The following is a 19,783-nucleotide window of genomic DNA, read 5'->3' on the forward strand; positions in this document are numbered from 1 at the left end:
ATTAAATTACTAGAGCATCAACTTGATATTTCTGAGGCTGTTTTTAAGCTTTGTCAGGGTGGTCTAGAGAGAATTCTTTGACCTAGAGCTGAACTGCTAAGTAAAGTTATTTCTGTGTTTCAACCAAATGCCCCAAGTGTTCACAAGGTCTCTCCACTCTAACAATCTCCTTATCCCATGTGAGGCCTGAGAATTGCTCAGATTCACTCTATCCATGTGTGACTTTGTATTGATCAAAGAGATCCAATGGAAACTTGACGCACCTTCTGGAGCTCTATTTACCTTTCTGCCACTCTACTCCATAACGTCTCTAGTCACCTGGAGTATCCATACCACTTTTACCACATCTTTTTTAAAAAATATATATATATTTTATTGATTTTTTACAGAGAGGAAGGGAGAGGGATAGAGAGTTAGAAACATCGATGAGAGAGAAACATCGATCAGCTACCTCCTGCACACCCCGTATTGGGGATGTGCCCAAAACCAAGGTACATGCCCTTGACCAGAATCAAATCTGGCACTCTTCAGTCCACAGGCCGACGCTCTATCCACTGAGCCAAACCAGTTAGGGCACTTTTATCACATCTTATAGGCCAAAGCAAGTTATAAGGTTAGCACAGAGTCAAGGGATTTGGGAAATAGATTCCATACCTTGAAGTGAGAAGCTGCTAAGTATTTGTGATATTTTTAATCTGTCTGGGATATTCAATTTCCTCATCCATAAGATGGAAACATTCCTTGTAAAATTTCCATATATCATACAAAAAGTTCATAGAGGTGTGTTGACACAAAACAGAACTCAACAAATGATCATTACTATTATCACATTACATTGTATCTTTATTAGTGTAGATAAATATTTTGAAGAATGAAACATAAGGTTACAATGAAAAATAAAATATTTTCAGTCATTTGCATGTTTGTATAGGTCTCAGGTTTGTGTGAGATAAATAATAAAATAAAATGTCTATAAAACCTTAGAAATTGACAATCTGGACATGTTAAATAATCTAGATCTAATTGCAAATTAATTCTTCTCCAGATCTAGTATAGATTTTAGTAGGTCTAGAATCACAGACCCACATTTGATAAGGAAGATTTGATCATTTATCACCACCTCTTTAACAAACTTCTTAACAACTCTCATGATGTCCTAAACCTGTCGTTACAGTTTTAAAATACAACAGTACTTTGGATCTTTCAACATTTGGTTATCACAGCTTTGTATACTTCCTTATTATCATCACTAGAGGCCCAGTAAATGAAATTCATGCACTGGAGGGGGGGTCTCTCAGCCCAGCCTGTGCCCTCTCACAGTCCAGGACCCCTCACTCCTTACCACTCAGCTCACTGCTCCTTAGCACTGCCGCGGAGGCAGAAGAAGCTCCCACCACTGCTGCTACGTTCGCCAGCCCTGAGCCCAGCTATTGGCAGAGCAGTGCTCCCCCTGTGGGAGTACACTGACCACCAGGGGGCAGCTCTTGTGTTGAGCATCTGCCCTCTGGTGGTCAGAGCGCATCATAGTGACTGGTTGTTCTGCCTTAACTGTAGCTTAGGCTTTTATTATATATAGACTAGAAGCCCCGTGCACAAAAATTTGTGCACTGGCGGGGGGGGGGGTCCCTCAGCCCCACTTGTGCCCTCTCACAGTCTGGGACCCCTCGGGAGATAACGACCTGCTGGCTTAGGCCTGCTCCCGGGTGGCAGAGGGCAGGCCCAATCCCTAGGTGCCTGCCCCGCAACTCCTGGTCTGTCTCAGAGCAGGGCCAATTGGGGAGTTGGGGCACCGCCCCCTGTCATGCACAGAACAGGGCGGATCAGGAGGTTGCGATGCCATCTTCAGTCATGCTCAGGGTAGGGCCGATTGGGGGGTTGGGGCGCCGCCCACTGTCACATTCAAGGAAGGGTTGATGGGGAGGTTGCGGCGCCACCCCGTCAAGCACAGAGCAGGGTGGATCATGGGGTTCTGGTGCCACCCCTGTCACATACAGAGCCAGCCGATTAGGGGGTTGGGGCACTGCCTCCTGTCACACAGGGATAGAGCAGGGCCGATCAGGGGGTTGAGGCACTGTCCCTTGTCACTCACAGAGCAGGGCCCATCAGGGGGGTTGGGGCTCCGTACCCTGTCACGCACAGAGCAGGGCCGATCAGGGGGTTGGGGCGCCGCCACTATCACACTCAGGGCAGGGCCGATGGGGAGGTTATGGCTCTACCCCGTCACACACAGAGCAGGACCCGTGGGGGGCGGTTGGGGCGCCACACCCTGTCACACACAGAGCTGCAGGGCGATCAGGGGGTTGGGGAGCTCCCCCCTATCAGGCACAGAGCAGGGCTGATCAGGGGGTTGGGGCGCCTTCCCCTGTCACAAACAGAGCAGGGTGGATAGGGAGGTTGTGGCCCCGCTCCCTGTCACACACAGAGCCGCAGGGTGGTCATGGGGTTTGGGCGCTGCCCCCTGTCATACTGATCCCATTGCCGGGAGGCCTCGCGGATCTGCTGATACCGGTGCTGGGAGGCATATTACCCTTTTACTATATAGGATAGAGGCCTGGTGCACGGGAGGGGGCCGGTTGGTTTGCCCTGAAGGGTGTCCTGGATCAGGGTGGGGGTCCCCACTGGGGTGCCTGGCCAGTCTGGGTGAGGGACTGAGAGCTGTTTTCAGGCTGGCGGGTAACTGAAGCTCCCAACCGCTCCCTTTTTTCTTTTTTTTTTAAATTCTGTTTAGCTATGAGGCTTGGCTCCAGCTCTTACGTCTCAGCTGCTGAAAGCAGGTATCTGGTTTGTTTGGGTTCTATAATTGAAACAATCTTTCAACTCCAGCTCTGAGATCCTGGCTGGCTGAAAGCAGGTTTCTGGAGTTTGTTTAGTTTCTATATTTGTAACAATGTTTCGAACTGCAAGCTCAGAGGCCGGCAGCGGCAGGCAGGGAACGTTAGCTTCCTCCGTCACTGAAGCAAGCAAGCCTCATGTTAGCTTCAAGCTGCCTGGCTGCCGGCCGCCATCTTGGCTGGCAGTTAATTTGCATATCGCCCTGATTAGCCAATGGGAAGCGTAGTGGAGGTATGGCTAATTACCATGTTTCTCTTTTATTAGATAGTATAATATCTACATATGTAGATAACACAGCATTTTATGATCTCTACTTGGTACAGAAGAAAAATGAGACTCAGAGAAATTAAGGTTATGTCTGAATAGTGTTTCTAACTTATTTTTAGCTTGTTGGTTTGAATAAAGGCCAAGACCTGATCAGTCAATGGAATGTTGTCAAGTTATTAAAATTTATCTCATTTTGAGATTGCAATAACTTTCCCCATCTGGGACTTGCCAATACCCTTGCCTTGGTCTGTCTGGGCTGCTATAACAAAATACCATGGTCTGGGTGGCTTATAAAAAACATAAATTTATTTCTCCTGGTTCTAGAGGCTAAAAGTTTGAGATAATGGTGACAGGATCACAGACTAGTCCTTGAGTCATCACATGACAGAAGGGTCTAGAGAGCCCTGTGGGATCTCTCTTTTATTTAAATTTATACTAGAGGCATGGTGCACAAAAATTTGTGCACTCGGGAGGGTCCCTCAGCCCGGCCTGTGTCCTCTCGCAGTCTGGGACCCCTCGGGGGATGACCACCTGCTGGCTTAGGCCCGCTCCCCGAGGGATTGGGCCTAAGCTGGCAGTCAGAAATCCCTCTGGAAGCCCGGGAGCCCTCAGGGATGTCCACTTGCCAGCAGGGAGCAGGCCTAGCTGCAGTCGGACATCCTTAGTGCTACTGAGGTGGGAGAGGCTCACACCACCACCACTGTACTGGCAGCCATCAGCCTGGCTTGTGGCTGAGCAGAGTTTCCCTTGTGAGAGCGCACTGACCACCAGGGGGCAGCTCCTGCATTGAGCATCTGCCCACTGGTGGTCAGTGTGTCATAGTGACCAGTGATTCCCAGTCGCCCTGCTGTTAGGGTCCATTTGCATATTACCCTTTTATTATATAGGATAGAGGCCTGGTGCATGGGTGGGGGCTGGCTGGTTTGCCCTGAAGGGTGTCCCAGATCAGGGTGGGGTTCCCGCTGGGGTGCCTGGGTGAGGGACTGAGGGCCATTTTCAGGCTGGTCATACCCACTTCAGGGAGGGGGGTCCTGCTGTTGTGCCTGGCCAGCCTGGGTGAGTGGCTGATGGCTGTTAGCAGGCTGGCCACAGCCCCTTCAGGGTGGGGGTCTCCACTGGGGTGCCTGGTCAGCCTGGGCGAGGGGCTGATGGCTGTTTTCAGGCTGGCCAAGCCCCCCAGCGGGGACCCTTACCCCATGAGGGTGTTGCCAGCCTGGGTGAGGGGTTTATGGCTGTTTTCAGGCTGGCCACAGCCCCTTCAGTGTGGGTTTCCCTGCTGGGGTGCCTGGCCAGCCTCGGTGAGGGGCTGATGGCTGTTTTCAGGTTGACCACAGCCCCTTCAGGCTGTGGGTCCCCCCTGGGGTGCCTGGCAAGCCTTGGTGAGGGGCTGATGTCTGTTTGAAGCCTGGCCACAGCCCCCAGCCACCCAAGCTCCCAGTGGAGGCTGGCTGGAAGCAGGTCTCTGGGATTTATTTAGCTTCTATAATTGAAACTTTGTTGCCTTTTGTGGAGGGTACAGCCAGCCAGGGCTTGCAGGAAGCTTGGCTTCCTCCATCGCCAGGGCAACCAAGCCTCCGGCTTGCTCAAGCTCCATGGCTGCTGGCTGCCATCTTGTTTGGGTTAATTTGCATATAGTTGCTCTGATTGGCTGGTGGGCGTGGCTTGGGTGTAGCAAAGGTATGGTCAATTAGCATCTTTGTCTTTTATTAGTGTAGATTTACTGTTGAACATATTACAGATGTCCCTTTTTACCCCCTCCATTCCACATTCCCCAAGAGTCTCTTTTGCAAAGGGAACTAATCCCATGTATGTGGCCTCCATCCTCAAGACCTAATCATCTCCCAAAGGCTCCACTCCCCCTACCACCATCACTTTGGGGGTTAGGATTCCAAAATGTGAATTTTGGAGAGACATAAACATTCAGACCATAGCAACTCTTCACAAAGCTGTGCCTCTCTGTGCATTTCTCTGTCTGGAAGGTTTGTTATTATGATGAGGTGGTTTTTTTTCATCTTTAATAACTCCAATGTTATCTCCTCCGATGTTTTACCTCCCCCCTCTTCTAGCCAAGTCTTCCCTCTTCTTCCTCAGAGTGCCTCAGGTACATATCTAGTATAACACAGATCATCTTTTAGTTTAATTTGCTCACATGTCTCTTTCCAAACAGTCAGTGAACTTCTCAAGAGCAGAAACTCAATTTTTATTTTCAAATACCTAGTGTCCAGCAATAGCTCTGGAAGGTAATAGATGCTCAATAAGAATTGGCAAAATTATCTTATTATTTAGGCTAGATTTACCTTTTTACTATATCAGCCGTTCAGTAATTATTGATTCTTCACTTAAATGCTGTTATGGGTTGAAGTATGTCCCCCTCCTAATGTCATCAAGTTAAGTCCTAACCCCAGTACCTCATTTGGAGACAGGTTCTTTCAGAAGTAACCAAATGAAAATAAGGTCATTTGGTTGGGCCCTAATCCAACATGACTGGTGTTCTTATACAAAGGGAAAATTGGGAGACAGACATATACACAGAGAGACCACCATGTGAAGATGAAGATAACCATCTATCAGCCAAGGAGAGAGGCTTCAAGCAAATCCCTTACTCACAGCCATAAGAATTAACCTTGCCAATACCCTGATTTTGGACTTTTACCGTTCAGAATTGTGAGGCAAAACTTTCTCTTTTGAAGACACCCAGTTTGTGGTACTTTGCTATGGCAGCCCTAGGAATCTAATATAAATAGTTTAGTGTTTGATTTGTTAATGCAAAAAAAAATGTGGTCAGTATGAAATAATTAAGGTCACCTATAAATCTTAAGGAAAAAAAAAATTGAAGCTCATAGTTCCTGATTAGATTATTTAGTTTGAAACTGCTGCCTTCAAATCAAAAGTAAACTGTTCTTAGGAGAACAAGGGTTACTATAGTTTGAACTTCAGTTTTTTTGTAAGTTATCTATACTGTAAGTATAGTTAGAGCTTGGCCGATTCCTTTATAACCTTGAGTTGGATTATGCAAATAAGCATAAAAGACATAAGCAAATAGTTGCTGAACAAAAAAAAAGCATATTAATTTCCTACTTTGTACAAATATCACCTTTGAAAAGAGATGTAGACAGTTTTGTGATTCCATTCTGTAAATCACCATTAACTGCAACTGGAACTGAACCTTCATAATAACAGTTTCACCACCCTCAGGAAATAATAGGTTCACTTTTCTATTCAACAAATCCACCTTATCCTGTCCCAAACCCCAAATTAAACAAAACCTGAAAAACAAAGCCAGCTTCCTTTCTGGCTTGCAATGATGAACATGCTCTTTTCACTCTTCAATGGGCAGAAAGAATGCAAGAACAACAAAAAATTCTCAGAGTACATAAAAGAGTGCTGCAGTGTTGATTTCACCATTCATACAGGGATCAAGGTCAAGCACAGGCATGGCTGCTGAGAGCTCATGGGCAGTCATACTTCTGGCTGTTCTTGTCCTGGCTATCTTTGGTAAGCCAACCATGCCTTTTCCTTCTAGACACTAGAAAATGTCAAAAAAAAAAGATTCCCAATCTAATGAGATTGTATTTAGCATTAGGCAAAATGTAGAAACTGCAATTAATATTTAAGTAAACATATAGATTACAGTGTCAACAATTCTTAAATTAATTTTAAAAAATCTGTTTAATTTCCTAGAAATATCTGACTATAATGGTCTATAATTTTCTTGTTGGAGATTATAGCAAGAACATTACTGCAAATAGGTTTAGGGTGTTTATTTTAATGATGGTAGGCAGATATAAATCATTGTCTTCAATGGATGGAATTTACACAAAATCTGTATATTTACATCTTTTCATAAAAGAAAATTGACTTTACCATTAAATAAACTCTTATTGACCATATATACTTTTAAGCAATGAATTATTGATCTAGTGTTTGAGATCAGCTTCTCAAATGTAGTAAATGCTCAATAAATGCTCACTGGTCAACAGAAGAGCAGATGATTAGATTTGTGTGATTGTCTCTCTAAATATTCCTATCAGTATTTACTCTGTGTTGAGTGTCCTGCTGCACTGATTTCAAATTTCAGGTAAAGAATTAAGCTTGTGGTTGTCTTTGTTCTTACTCAGGGTTTTGCTATTCTTTTCTCATACAGCTGATCCCTGTGAGAGCCAAGAGTTGCGATGTCAGTGTATTCAGATACATTCTGACTTTATTTCTCCCAAATTTATTACAAATGTTCAGTTGATACCTGAAGGTGCCTACTGCAGCAGAAAAGAAATTATGTAAGTAGTGAAGATATGGGGGAGAATGAAAGATCTAGCATTGAAATTTTCTTTCTTCCTTGTGATGAGAATTCTTAAGGTCTACTCTCTTAACTTTCATATATATATGAAAGAGGTTGAATGAGGTCAAATCTCACATCTTCTTTATATATTCATCTATCAATGGACTTAGGTTGTTCCCATATCTTGGCTATTGTAAATAAAGCTATTATGAACATGGTAGAGCAGATTTCCCTTTGAGTTAGTGTATTTGTTTTCATTAGATATATTACCAGAAGTGGAATTGCTAGATTATATGTAGTTTTATTTTAATATTGTGAAGAACTGCCATACTTTTTTTCCCACAGTGGCTATACCAACAGAACACAAGGGTTCCCTTTTCTCCACATTCTCGCCACATTTGTTATCTCTCATCATTTGGATGATAACCATTCTAACAGGAGTGAAGGGTTAGCTCATTGTGGTTTTGATTTGCAGTTCCCTAATGACAAGTGATGTTGGGCAGCTTTTCTTGTCTGTTGACTATGTGCATATTTTCTTTGGGGAAAAAAATATCTGTTTGGGTCATTTATAGTACTGTGTTTTCAAAGTTGACATTTGCTTACAAATGTACTAAATTGAGAGTACAGATGACCAGGCTCTGAGCATTATCTCTGCATAGTGTGGGAAGATTATTGTTCAGTGTTTATGCTCTCATTTCTAAAACCATCATGTACTCTCTCCAAAAATAAAGGGCTCTCAAATGGGAACATGATTAGGGTATGACTTCTTCTGAGTGGACTTTGAGGTCAATGAACATGTACAATAAGCAGAGATACATTGTCCTCTGTAAGGGTACATGGGTAATTCTTAATTGTCTGAAAATCTCTCTATTATACACTGACACACACAATAAGATCAATATTGTCTAATGGCTCTGGAGGTTGACTTGTCAATCTTCCTGAAGCCTAAAAATATAGAGCTTAGAGGCTGTGGGAAACACTTCTGCATTTTACTGAAACTTTTTTGTATTGTGAACTATATCATGCATACTGTTTGAGTTGTTCATTGCTAGTAACACATTACCATGACTTAGTGACTTAAAATAAATCTGTTTATTATCTCACTGCTCTGTAGGTCAACAGTCCAGGTGACTGGACTGTTAGCTAACACCTCTATCACATCACATAATTATTGTTTTGTTTGTTTGTTTGTTTTGTGGTAAGAACTCTTAGGATTTCATAAGGGGCTAAAGTCAAGGTGTCAGCTGGGCTAAAGTCCCATCTGGAGGCTCTGGGGAGGAATCCACTTCTAAGAGTATTTATGTTGTTGATTAAATTCAGTTCTTTGCAGTTATAGGACTAAGTATCCATATTCTTGGCTCAGGGTTGCTCTCAGTTTTTAGAAACTGCTTTCGAATTTGTCTCTTGAATTTATCTCATGCCTCACATCTCTCTCTCTACCTCTTCTGCTATAAGCAGAAACAACTCCCTGCTTTCAGGGACCACGCATTAGGCCCACCTTAATAATTATGCTTTGTTTTAATTTATTCAACTGATTAGTAACCTTAACTACATCTGCAAAATCCCTTTTGCCATGTAATGTGATAAAGTCATGGATTTGATATCTAATCAAGTTCACATTCTTGGAGATTAAGGAAAGAAACTTGGTGGGCCTTCTTAAGATTCTACTTTAAGCACACATGCAAAAGAGTATATGAATAGATATCTGTACAGTTTAAAGAGCAATAATAAACACCTGCTCACGTGTTACAGAGGCCAAAATATAGAACATAATTAGTACATCAGAAAGCTCCACATGTGACACTCCTGTTATGGGTTGAATTGTGTCTTCTATACATTTTTATGTTGAAATCCCAACCTTCAATACCTAGAAAGTGACTGTTTGGAGGTAAGGTCTTTAAATAGGTAATTAAGATTAAATGAGGTCATAAGAGTGGGGCCTAATTCAATATGACTGGTGTCCTTTTAAGGAGAGGGAGAGCCCAGCTGGCATGGCTCAGTGGTTGAGCATAGACCTATGAACCAGGAGGTTTGGTTCTCCATTGGGGCACATGGCTGGATTGCAAACTTAATCCCTGGTATTGCGTGCAGAAGGCAGCTGATTGGTGATTCTCTCTCATCAGTGATGTCTCTATCTCTCTATCCCTCTTCCTTCCTCTCTGAAATCAATTAAAACATACTTTTTTTAAAATGAAGAGGGAGAGACACCAGGAATGTGTACGCACAGAGAAAAGGACACAGTTAAGGGACAGTCATCTGAAAGTTAAGGTGAGTTGCCTCAAAAAAACAACAACACACAAATCTGTCAATATCTTGATCTTAGACTTCTACTAGACTCCATAACTGTGAGACAACAAATTTCTGTTTTTTTAAGACATCCAGTCAGTGTTATATTGCTATGCATAGCAAACTAATACAATTCTTAAATCATATACTCACCCCACTCCAAAGAGTAACTATCACTTTAAACTGTGATAGTTCTTGCTTTTTAAAAATTGTTTTAACACCAGTGTATACTACTTAAAAAGATTATTATTTATTTTGTCAGTGTTATGGACTGAATGTGTTTCCACACCTTATGTTCATATGTTGGCATTCTAATCCCTAATGTGATGATATTAGGGGCCTTTGGGGGGTGATTAGGTCCTGAAGGTGAAGTCCTCAGGAATGGGACTCAAGCCCTTGTAAAAGAGACCCCAGAGAGCTCTCTGACCATTCCATGATGGGAGGATACAGCAAGAGGATAGTAACCTGTGGAACAGGAAGTAGATCCTCACGAAACACCTAAAGTGCCTGCACTTTGGTCTTGAACTTCCCAGCCTCCAGAACTGTGAGAAATAAATGTTTGTTGTTTAAGTCAATACTTTTGTTACAGTAGCTGAAATGGACTAAGCCTGATTTTGAACTCCAGGTCACTGGAATCGCACTAAATGTATTGTTTTGTGACTTGCTTCTTATTATTCAACATTATATTCTTCAATACACACATTTTGATGTGTTTAGCTGTAGTTAATTCAATGTAAGTGATATTTAGTATTCTGCTGTAGGAATATTAAATCAACAAATACAAAATTATTTTATCCAATCCACTATTGATGCACATTTAGGTTCTTTCTAGATTTTTACCCTTATCAACATTCTGTATATGTCTCCTGGTTCATGTATATGATAGTATCTCTAGGAATTATTTGCTGGGCTTAGGATGTGCACATCTTCAATCTTGCTAGGTAATCCCATTCTATTACAAAGTAATCGCACAAACTGACACTCTTTTCTACATTTAATAATCTGTTTCTTCACATACTGGCCAGTAATTGGTCTCGTCAACCTGACTGGTATGCATTGGTATCTTTTATTTTTTAATTTTCATTTCTCTATTATTAATGAAGTTGAATTTTTTCATATATTTATGAGCATTTTGTTCCCTCTTTTGTGAAATAACTATTAATTTCATTGCTTCTTTTCCTTGGGTACTATCCTTTCCCCAATGCCTCACATTTGTTTGTTTTGTTTTGTTAGCATAGTGTGGATATTAACTCCTTGTCAGATTTATGGATAGGAAAGCTCATTTTCCAATTTGGGGCTCATATTTTTATTCTTGGTATGGTACCTTTTTATTAACATAAGTTTACATTTTTAATATATGTAAATTTAGCAATATGCTCTTTTCTGGTTAGCAGTTTTAGTGTCTTGTTTCAAAAACTTTCACAGAGCTTATAAAAATATACTTCTCTTTTGTCTTCTAAAAAGTTTACAGTTCTTTTTGTATTTAAAAATTTAACCCATCCAAAATTTATTTTTGTATATAATGTGAGGGAATTATTTAATTTAATTTTTTTAAAAATATATTTTATTGACTTTTTACAGAGAGGAAGGGAGAGGGATAGAGAGTTAGAAACATTGATGAGAGAGAAGCACCGATCAGCTGCCTCCTGCACACCCCCTACCCGGGATGTGGCCGGCAACCAAGGTATATGCCCTTGACCGAAATCAAACCTGGGACCCTTGAGTCCACAGGCCGATGCTCTATCCACTGAGCCAAACCGGTTAGGGCATATTTAATTTAATTTTATTATTTTATATAGTTCACCAATAGTTCCAGCACTATTTATTAAAAATATCATCATTTCCCTACTGATCTACCATGTTATTTCTGCTATAAATTGAGTTCTCTCAATGTGTAGGGATGGTTCTGATCTCTTTATTCTGTCCCATTAATCAATTTGTCTATACTTGTATACTATCTTTATTATTATTTTCTAATAATTTTTAACATCAGGGAAGAAAAATTTTCCCATTTTCAGAGTGGCTTTAAAAAATATATATATTTTTTATTGATTTCAGAGAGGAAAGGAGAGGGAGAGAGAAATAGAAACATCAATGGTAAGAGAGAATCATTGATTGGCTGCCTTCTGCACGCCCCCACTGGGGATCAAGCCCACAACCCAGGCATGTGCCCTTGACTGGAATCTAACCTGGAACCCTTTAGTCCGCAGGCCAACATTTTATCCACTGAGCCAAATCAACTAGGACAAGAGTGGCTTTTCTTTCCTTGGACTTTTGCTCTTCCAGATAAACCTTAGAAGTAGCTTGCAAATCTGCACTGATTATAATTTTTGAGTGAATTTTCTTTGAAATTATAGATTAATTTGTGAATTATTGACATCTTTATGATTTTGAGTTTTTAAGAACATAGAATAGCTTCAAATTTATTGAGGCTTTCTGTAATGTCTTCAAAGTTTTATATTTTTCTCTACAAAAACCTTTTATACGTTTTTTATTATTAAAACTTATTTCTAGTCACTTCATATTATTTGATAATATTGTAAACAATAGCTTTACAAAATTTTACATTCCAGCTATTCTGTGTTGAGAAATAAAACTTTTTATTGCTTTTGTAACCACCAACTCTTTACTTAGGTATTCACATCTCCTGGGAATAATGGCAGTTTAGTTTCCCTCTTTTGAAAACCTTATACTTTTTATTCATTTTTCTAACTTTACTGAGATGGCTGGGGTGGTAGTAGGCACCCTTATTTTGTTTCTGCATTCAAAGGGAATACTTCCAAGTTTTCATCATTATGCATGATGTTTTGTGGTTATCCTTGTACAGGTTATTTGATAAAGATTTATTATTATTCTATTGTCATTATATTTTCTTACAGTTGAATATTAAATTGTGTTATTTACTTAAACTCTGAAATGTACACCCCAGCTCAGAGTGTAGAAAGATGATCTGTTCCTCCTGTAATGAATGTCAAAGGAGTGGAGCTTTGTGGTTCTGTAAAGTGCAGAACAAAGCAGTACATTCTGAACCCCTAGAGAATTCATTGAAATAAGCAACTTACGGTCTCCCTGTCTCTCTCAGTAATAAAAGAGGCTTACCAAGAGCCTAAAAACTAACAAAATTAGCATAGATATAATTATAAAATACATAGTAAGTGGTTGATAACTGGCAGCCTGGAAGATATTATACTTATGTAGATTTTTCAGAGACTACTGTACCTTACACATCTTAAAACCAATAAATGTTTGCTGATTAATTGATATGTAAAAAGTCTTTTAGAAAAAAAATGTTATTCTTTTTGTGGATTAAAAGTAATTTAGTTGTACATACTGATGTGACTAAAAGTCATTTTCTAATAATGTTATTAACATATTTTGAGAAAACCATGTCCTCATTTTAAACATATGCATTAACTGTTATAGAAATTCTAATGAATAAATTTAAAGCATTATTAAGTACAGTTTTTATTTAACCAAAACACTCTTTTCTTTTCAGAGTCACATTGAAAGATGGGAAATTAATTTGTTTGGATCCTGAGGCTGATTGGGTGATGACTATTATAAAAAAGATTATGGACAGGTACAATTAATACCAGAGATTTTCACATTCACATTCATGCTCTCTATTTTCTTAATACACAGACTCTTCTATAAATTGGAATAAAATTACAATAAGATTACAATAGGTCTATACCAGGGAATTCATAAGTGTGGTCCCCACACCAGCAAAATTAGCATCATCTGACAATATGTTAGTTATGCAAATTCCTAGGTCACACCTCCAACCCACTGAATCAGAAACTCAGGATTGGCACAATGGTCTGCTTTAACAAAATCTCTAGGTGATTCTGATGAATGCTGAAGTTAAGAATCACTGGTCCACACCTTTTATTTAACATGATATCCAATTTGACATGTGTTATAAATAACCTCCTTGGATATGAAAGTGGTTTAAAATGATTAGAAGATGTTTTATGTAGACCAACTTTGCAGACGATAGACCCATTTGATAAAAGAAACTTTAAGAAAAAAAAATTCCCTCCTTTGAAAAATGATGTATTTCTGACAATAGTTCTGAAAACTAAACTCCAAATGGAATTGCAAATTTGTGGATGGAGCAGGTATAAACGAGGACTAACAGGTGATAATGGGAGAATATTTGAATTAACTTATAAACAATATATTTTTTAGATTTTTAAGTCATAGCAGACAGAGGTAAGAAGAAAGAGGTGGCCATTCATAATGAAAAAACTAAATTTTGTGTTTTCTTTAATTGAAAAGAAAAGGAAAACAAGTTAAGGTTATATGAAGCTTAGAGTCATCTGAGGGTCACCTCAGCAGTTGAGTGATTCAATGTTTGGGGAGGACCTTGGGTTTTTTAATTCAATAGCTATTCTATAGATCCACCAGCTACAAGTTATGTTATTCTGGATAAGTGACAACATTGGGGTTTTTATACTTATACTTGTTCTTACTTTGATCTATCATTGGGGAACCTGAGATAATACACGTGAAGTATTTAATTATAGCTATTATTAATTTTCAGTTTACCAAAACATGGACTTATTTAGTTATTTTTTAGTTATTTTTAAATTTTTTTTTCTTACAAGGGACTACATAGGAGTAATCCTGTGTATCTGTATAGTTACATGTCACTCTCTTTGTATTGTAGTGCCCCTAACTGACGGTCACACAAGGAACATCACATCCTCTGGACATCAAGAGCCCTTGGTTTCATCCTTCAGAATTGTCTTTGAAAGTGGCACCAATTTATGCTAATTTAGGACTACAATGAATTGCTTCCTCTATTTATGTTGCAGACCTAAAAGTTGTTTTCAGTCAAGTGACTGGCTTTTGTGAGGAGAAAAGGTGTTGAAATTTCCATTATGTAGAAAGGATAGTCCCCAAAACTCATATCGTAGGTAAGAGGTTTTCCTGTTAAGCTCAATATATTTTAGCAGATTTCACCTCCTTCATGCTGTCCACTAATACCCTGTGGTCCATTTAACTTCCCAGCTAACTCTAACATTGGACCACTGATTTTCTCTCCAACCCATCCTTTGATATTATTCTTAACTAGGGGCCCAGTGCACTAATTCATGCACCTTGAAAGAAACTACGGGCCATGAGGCTGCTGTGGGCACAGAGGCAGGTCTCAGCCCATCCTCCGTGCCCCTGCCTGGTCCCTCCTGCCACAGCCCCCCCAATCCCCTGTCTGTTGGCAGCCCCTCTCCTCCTGCTGCCGCTCCCGCAGATGATGGCGCCAGCACCACTCGCACCCACTGATGGCACAGAGAGATTGGGGCCAGCTCCAGCAGCGGGTGTGAGCGGTGGCTGCTTGCCCAGATCACCCTTCAGGAGCATGGGGAGGTGGAGAAGCCCAGAGGGGTGATCAGGGCAGGCAGCCACCACTCGCACCCACTGATGGCACCAAGCAATCAGGGCCAGCGCCAGGCACTGGCAGCATGTGCAAGTGGGGCCTGTGCCGGCAGCAGGTGTGAACTCTGGGTGGGACCGTGGCACATGGGAGCAAAGAGTTTTCAGTAACCACCAGAGGCTCACCCTAATGACAGCAACCAGCGCCCCACCTTGGTCTGGCACCCCCACTAACCTGCTCCACCATCCGCTGTAGCCAATGCTCACCATGTTCCATGCTCTACAACCTGCTGCCAATGCCAGCCATGTTCCGTGCATGCCCCCTGGTGGTCAGCACACGTCATAGGGATCAGTTGTTTGGTTGTTCCACCATTCGGTCTATTTGCATATTAGCCTTTTATTATATAGGATAACATCAGTATATTGTTTTTTATTAACTTATCAACACTCTGGTCTCAACACTCAACCTTTTGAGTTCCAAAGGCCTAAACCTCCACAACCTTGTACTCAGAACAAATTAAGATTATTTATCTACAGTGTTCAATAATAAAATATGTCATTCATTATAAGATCTGAAAACAGAATTCATTACAAAGAAGCAAATGGGATGTCATACAGTTGTATAACACGATTGTCTTAAATTTTAAGAATTCACTTTTAAATTAAGCAAAACTAGTAGATAACATCAGCCAAGAGTAGAAGTGACCCATCCCAGGAAATTGTGAAGTCATCATGTAAGGAGAAGAGGACGAGGAAATTCATGACCATCAAGACCCAGGGAAGATCACAAGGATGCTGCCTCAGAAAGAACAGATGGAAAACATAGAGCTAAAGTAATGTTCTAGTTATTGAACTTCTTCTTGGAATTTTTGCATATGTAACACCATACTTAGTGACTGAGCATCATTTTTATTTTACTGTTTCTAAAGAAAAATGTGCTAATGTCTGAGTGATATTCTCATGTTGTCAATGAATTGGAATGCTGCTTCAGAAAGTGCCTTAATCAGTTGGGGCTACTATAACCAATCACATGAACTGGGTGGCTCGAACAACAAACACTTATTTCTCACAGTCTGGAGGCTGGAAATCCAAGGTCAGGGTGCCAGTTTGTCAGGCTGTTGGTGAAGGCTTTCTTCCTGCTTTACCAATGGCCTTCTTCCTGCCTTCTTGTGGTGGCTTTTTCTTTTAAGGGAACTGGTGTTATTTATGTGCGTTCCACTCTCATGACCTAATTACTTTTCAAGGGCCCCACCTTCAAATACCATCACATTGAGATTAGGGCTTGAACATATGAACTCTGGAGGGATGCAAATATTCAGTACGTAGCAGAAAGGGATTCAGTCCAGAGGCACTGGAGCCCTCAGGAATTTTCTTGTGACGTATTATGTCTTTTCCTCTCCCCACTGGCTTAACGTTTCTTTTTTTCTCTCTCTGCTCCTCCGGTCTCTATGGCAAGTCATTCACAAAAAGTAACTTGCTTTCCCTAAGATTCAATTTCCAATTCTTAGGATAGAAGACCTTATTGACCACAATGATTCAAGTGTCCACATAGGTCCAATCAACTGTGGCCAAGGGACCATGGTTACATGGTGAGCGTTTTTACTTCTACTGTTACATCTGGAACACTCTCAACAAAAGAACTATTTTAGAAACCACAAGTAGAAGATTCAGAGTATTTTGAAAATAAAATTCCAAATTTCAAGAGAAAAGGATCCATTTGGCACAGTTGAGTTATGCAACCACTTATGGTCTAGACTCCTGTGGACAGGAGAGGGGAACACACCACAGAGACATGGCCAGCCAGAGTGAGGCAGGTGATTTCCAGAGAAGCTGGCAGACAACTCAGGGGTTGCTCCACAACTTTGAGAGCACTCTTCTCAAAATGAATATGGTGTTTCTGGTTCCAGAAGGTGGTTTATTTATTTAATCAAAAAATTTTGGACAAAATAACCTAAAAATCCTTATGCTACAAATCACCTAGAAATACTAAATGAGATATGAAATGTCTTTTCAAGTGAATAGCTTAATTCTCCAGAGAGTAGGAAAAAAAAACTCAGGATATTCCCCTAGGCCTCTCAAAAACAGAAGCAGAAAGTAGGAGAGGACATTTCATAGGTAAGTGATTTAGGTTGAGCAGGGTGAGGAACAAAAAGTTTTATCAATAACCTAGATGTTGACATTTAATTTCACATCAGGGCAGATGTCATGATTGTGCATCTTGGTATGATAGAGAGTTGTAACAAAGATCCTTGTATAAAATCAGAACTTCAATAAAAATAAAGCTACTAAAAAGCATAGGTTTGTGATAAAGAAGCATGTGTGCCTCAACATAAACAATGATGGGGGTGGGGAGGCAATTTTTCCCCTGAAAAATCTTTACTAAGAGTCTATCTTCAAGCAGTTTTGGAATTCCATTATAACATTATAGCATCTCTATGGTCTGGGAACTCCAGCTAGCAGAGAAGGATATCCACATTGATATCTGACAGAAATGAAAGTAAAATTGCCCAGCAGGATGGACCCCACAGAAGTCTCAAAGATAAAGCCGTGCTGAAGATGAGCCCACACTCCAAATTTACAAAACTCTGGAGGAGCCATCCACCCTGAACAAGAGTTAAGACCCACAATAAACAGCATCCCTAAAATGAAAGTGTTAAAATCAACAAGGAGACCATTATAAATATGTTTCAAAGCATTTGACATCAAAGAAGAAATTAGATCCTAAGGAAAGGACAAGATACTATGAAACCAAGAAGATTGGTGGGAGGGCAGACAAATAAATAATAGGGAAAAGAACAGCAAGTTAAAAAACACACAAAGGAAAGTTTAGAGATAAAAATGTGATTATATAAAGTAAAATCTCATGGTATGACTTAAACAGAAGATTAGATTCACCTAGAGAAACAATTCTTTTAAACACATCTAGGATGCAGCAGAGATATAAATATAGAAGATACAAAAAGGAGGTTGAGAGACTTTAAGAAAACTATGAGCCTATCCAACTTATTTTTTAATAGTTTTTTTTAAAAAAATTATCCTTGTTGTTGAAAGTATTACAGATATCCCTTTTTCCCCCCATTGACCCTTTCCATCTCGCACCCACCCCTCCTAGGCCTTCAACACACTATTTCTGTGCCCATGAGCTATGCATATATGCATATAAATTTCCCATCCTGTTAATAATTATTCCCCATTTTTTTTAATTGATTTTAGAGAGAGAGGAAAGGATCGGGAGAGAACAAAACATGGATTGGATGCCCCATACTGGGGATCTAGCTTGCAACCAGGCATATGCCCTTGACCAGGAATTCAATTGGTGACTCTTGGTGCACGGGAGGATGCTCAACCAACTGAGCCACACTGGCCAAGGAGAGAATATCCTATTTATTTCTGAAAGGAGTGTAGACAGTGAGGAGAGAGAAAATGGGTGAGAAGTAAGTAATATTTGAAAGGATAATGATTGAGATGAAACTTTCATATTCAGGAAGCCTAATAGTGTCTAAGCAGTAGAGAAAAATAAAATTCACACCCAACTGCATTGTAGTGAACATGAAAGAGACAAAATACAAAGAAAAGACCATGGAATAATAAGGATGACCTACCATGTGACAAGTGCTCCAAAAGGAGGACTCAAGGGAAGGTCAAATCTGTGACGGGTTCCCGGAAATACATGGTTTTGCTAAAATGGAATTGCTTTCAGTGAATTATTCATAGAAGAAAATCAAATTGCTGTGGCTTTTTATATACATTTGTAATAATCAAGGCCACCAAATTTGGCTTGTGTTAATTTTGCTTAAATATGAGACAGTTTCTAAAGGATATCATGAACTACTAAGAAGAAACCAAGGTTAGTGATTCATTTAATTATTTGACTGGTTTCACAAGGAAAATTTGTTTCCTTATGTTGTTTAAACATTATATACCTAATGACTCACATGTTTTACATTTTTTCACTGTAATTTTTTTTTCTTAAAGACTCAAAGAGTTTTTCAAAGTGTAGCCTGCTGATATATTCAGAAAAGTATTCCTTCATTACTGCTGTACCACACATCCATCTTAATATGTTAATGTGGGGAAGAAATAAAAATTAATAGTTAACAGGACTTGGAGCATGCAGACCATACTAGTTCTACCATTTATAAGATATGAGATTTGAGGCAAGTGAAACTGTTCTTAATTTCAATTTCTTCTTCAGTATGTCAACATTAATATATAATTAGAGGGTGATTGCAAGGACTGAAGAAGAAAATCTCTCTCACCTGTTTACGTTCTAGAAGTCATATCCAATTACTTATCATCTTTCTGAAGGTACGATTGTATTTCTTGGATTAAAGCTTTTATTTGTACTGTTTCCTCTCCTTGGACCTCTTCCCCTTGGCCTGCTTTCTTACACTTCACCTAACCTAACATTTAAAGGAACTAAGATCTGAAGAATGATTTTAATTTGTATATCACCTCCTCCAGGAAACACTCCCATACTCCTCAAGCCTGGGATATTTTCTTCTCGTCTATATCCGTGTCAAAATTACAACTGCTTCACATTTTACCTTTTGGCAAGATTTCTAAAACCAACTAGTGACAAAGCCAAGGCATGACTCCAGGATTCTTGATTTTTATCCCCAGTCACTTCCATTACCTCTGCCCCAGCCAGCTCCACCCTGGTTACACCCAGATTCTGTGGGATGCTGAGACATAGCTTCTCCTGAAAGAGACCCTCTGTGTATTTCTAGGTGAGGTTCATTTCTT

At 40.1% G+C, this 19,783-nt stretch overlaps 1 protein-coding gene across 1 annotated transcript; it reads left to right on the top strand.

Moving 5' to 3' along the window:
- Positions 1 to 6,533: 6,533 nt before the first annotated feature.
- LOC118671044 (C-X-C motif chemokine 15-like) lies at positions 6,534 to 13,251 on the top strand. The gene is made up of 3 exons (XM_036339165.1): positions 6,534 to 6,594; positions 7,244 to 7,373; positions 13,158 to 13,251. Exons 1-3 carry the CDS (start codon positions 6,534 to 6,536, stop codon positions 13,249 to 13,251), a joined length of 285 nt encoding a protein of 94 aa, XP_036195058.1.
- The last annotated feature ends 6,532 nt before the right edge of the window (positions 13,252 to 19,783 follow it).

This window comes from Myotis myotis, unplaced genomic scaffold (assembly GCF_014108235.1).
Source record: "Myotis myotis isolate mMyoMyo1 unplaced genomic scaffold, mMyoMyo1.p scaffold_m19_p_1, whole genome shotgun sequence".
In the NCBI taxonomy this organism is placed as follows: Eukaryota; Metazoa; Chordata; class Mammalia; order Chiroptera; family Vespertilionidae; genus Myotis; species Myotis myotis.

What these genes read in the sequence shown, in the direction of transcription:
- LOC118671044 (XM_036339165.1), top strand. Translation starts at nt 6,534, where the DNA reads ATGGCTGCTGAGAGCTCATGGGCAGTCATACTTCTGGCTGTTCTTGTC. An exon ending in TCTTGTCCTGGCTATCTTTG is followed by an intron (nt 6,595 to 7,243) that starts GTAAGCCAACCA and finishes TTTCTCATACAG; the next exon opens with CTGATCCCTGTGAGAGCCAA. An exon ending in TGCAGCAGAAAAGAAATTAT is followed by an intron (nt 7,374 to 13,157) that starts GTAAGTAGTGAA and finishes TTTTCTTTTCAG; the next exon opens with AGTCACATTGAAAGATGGGA.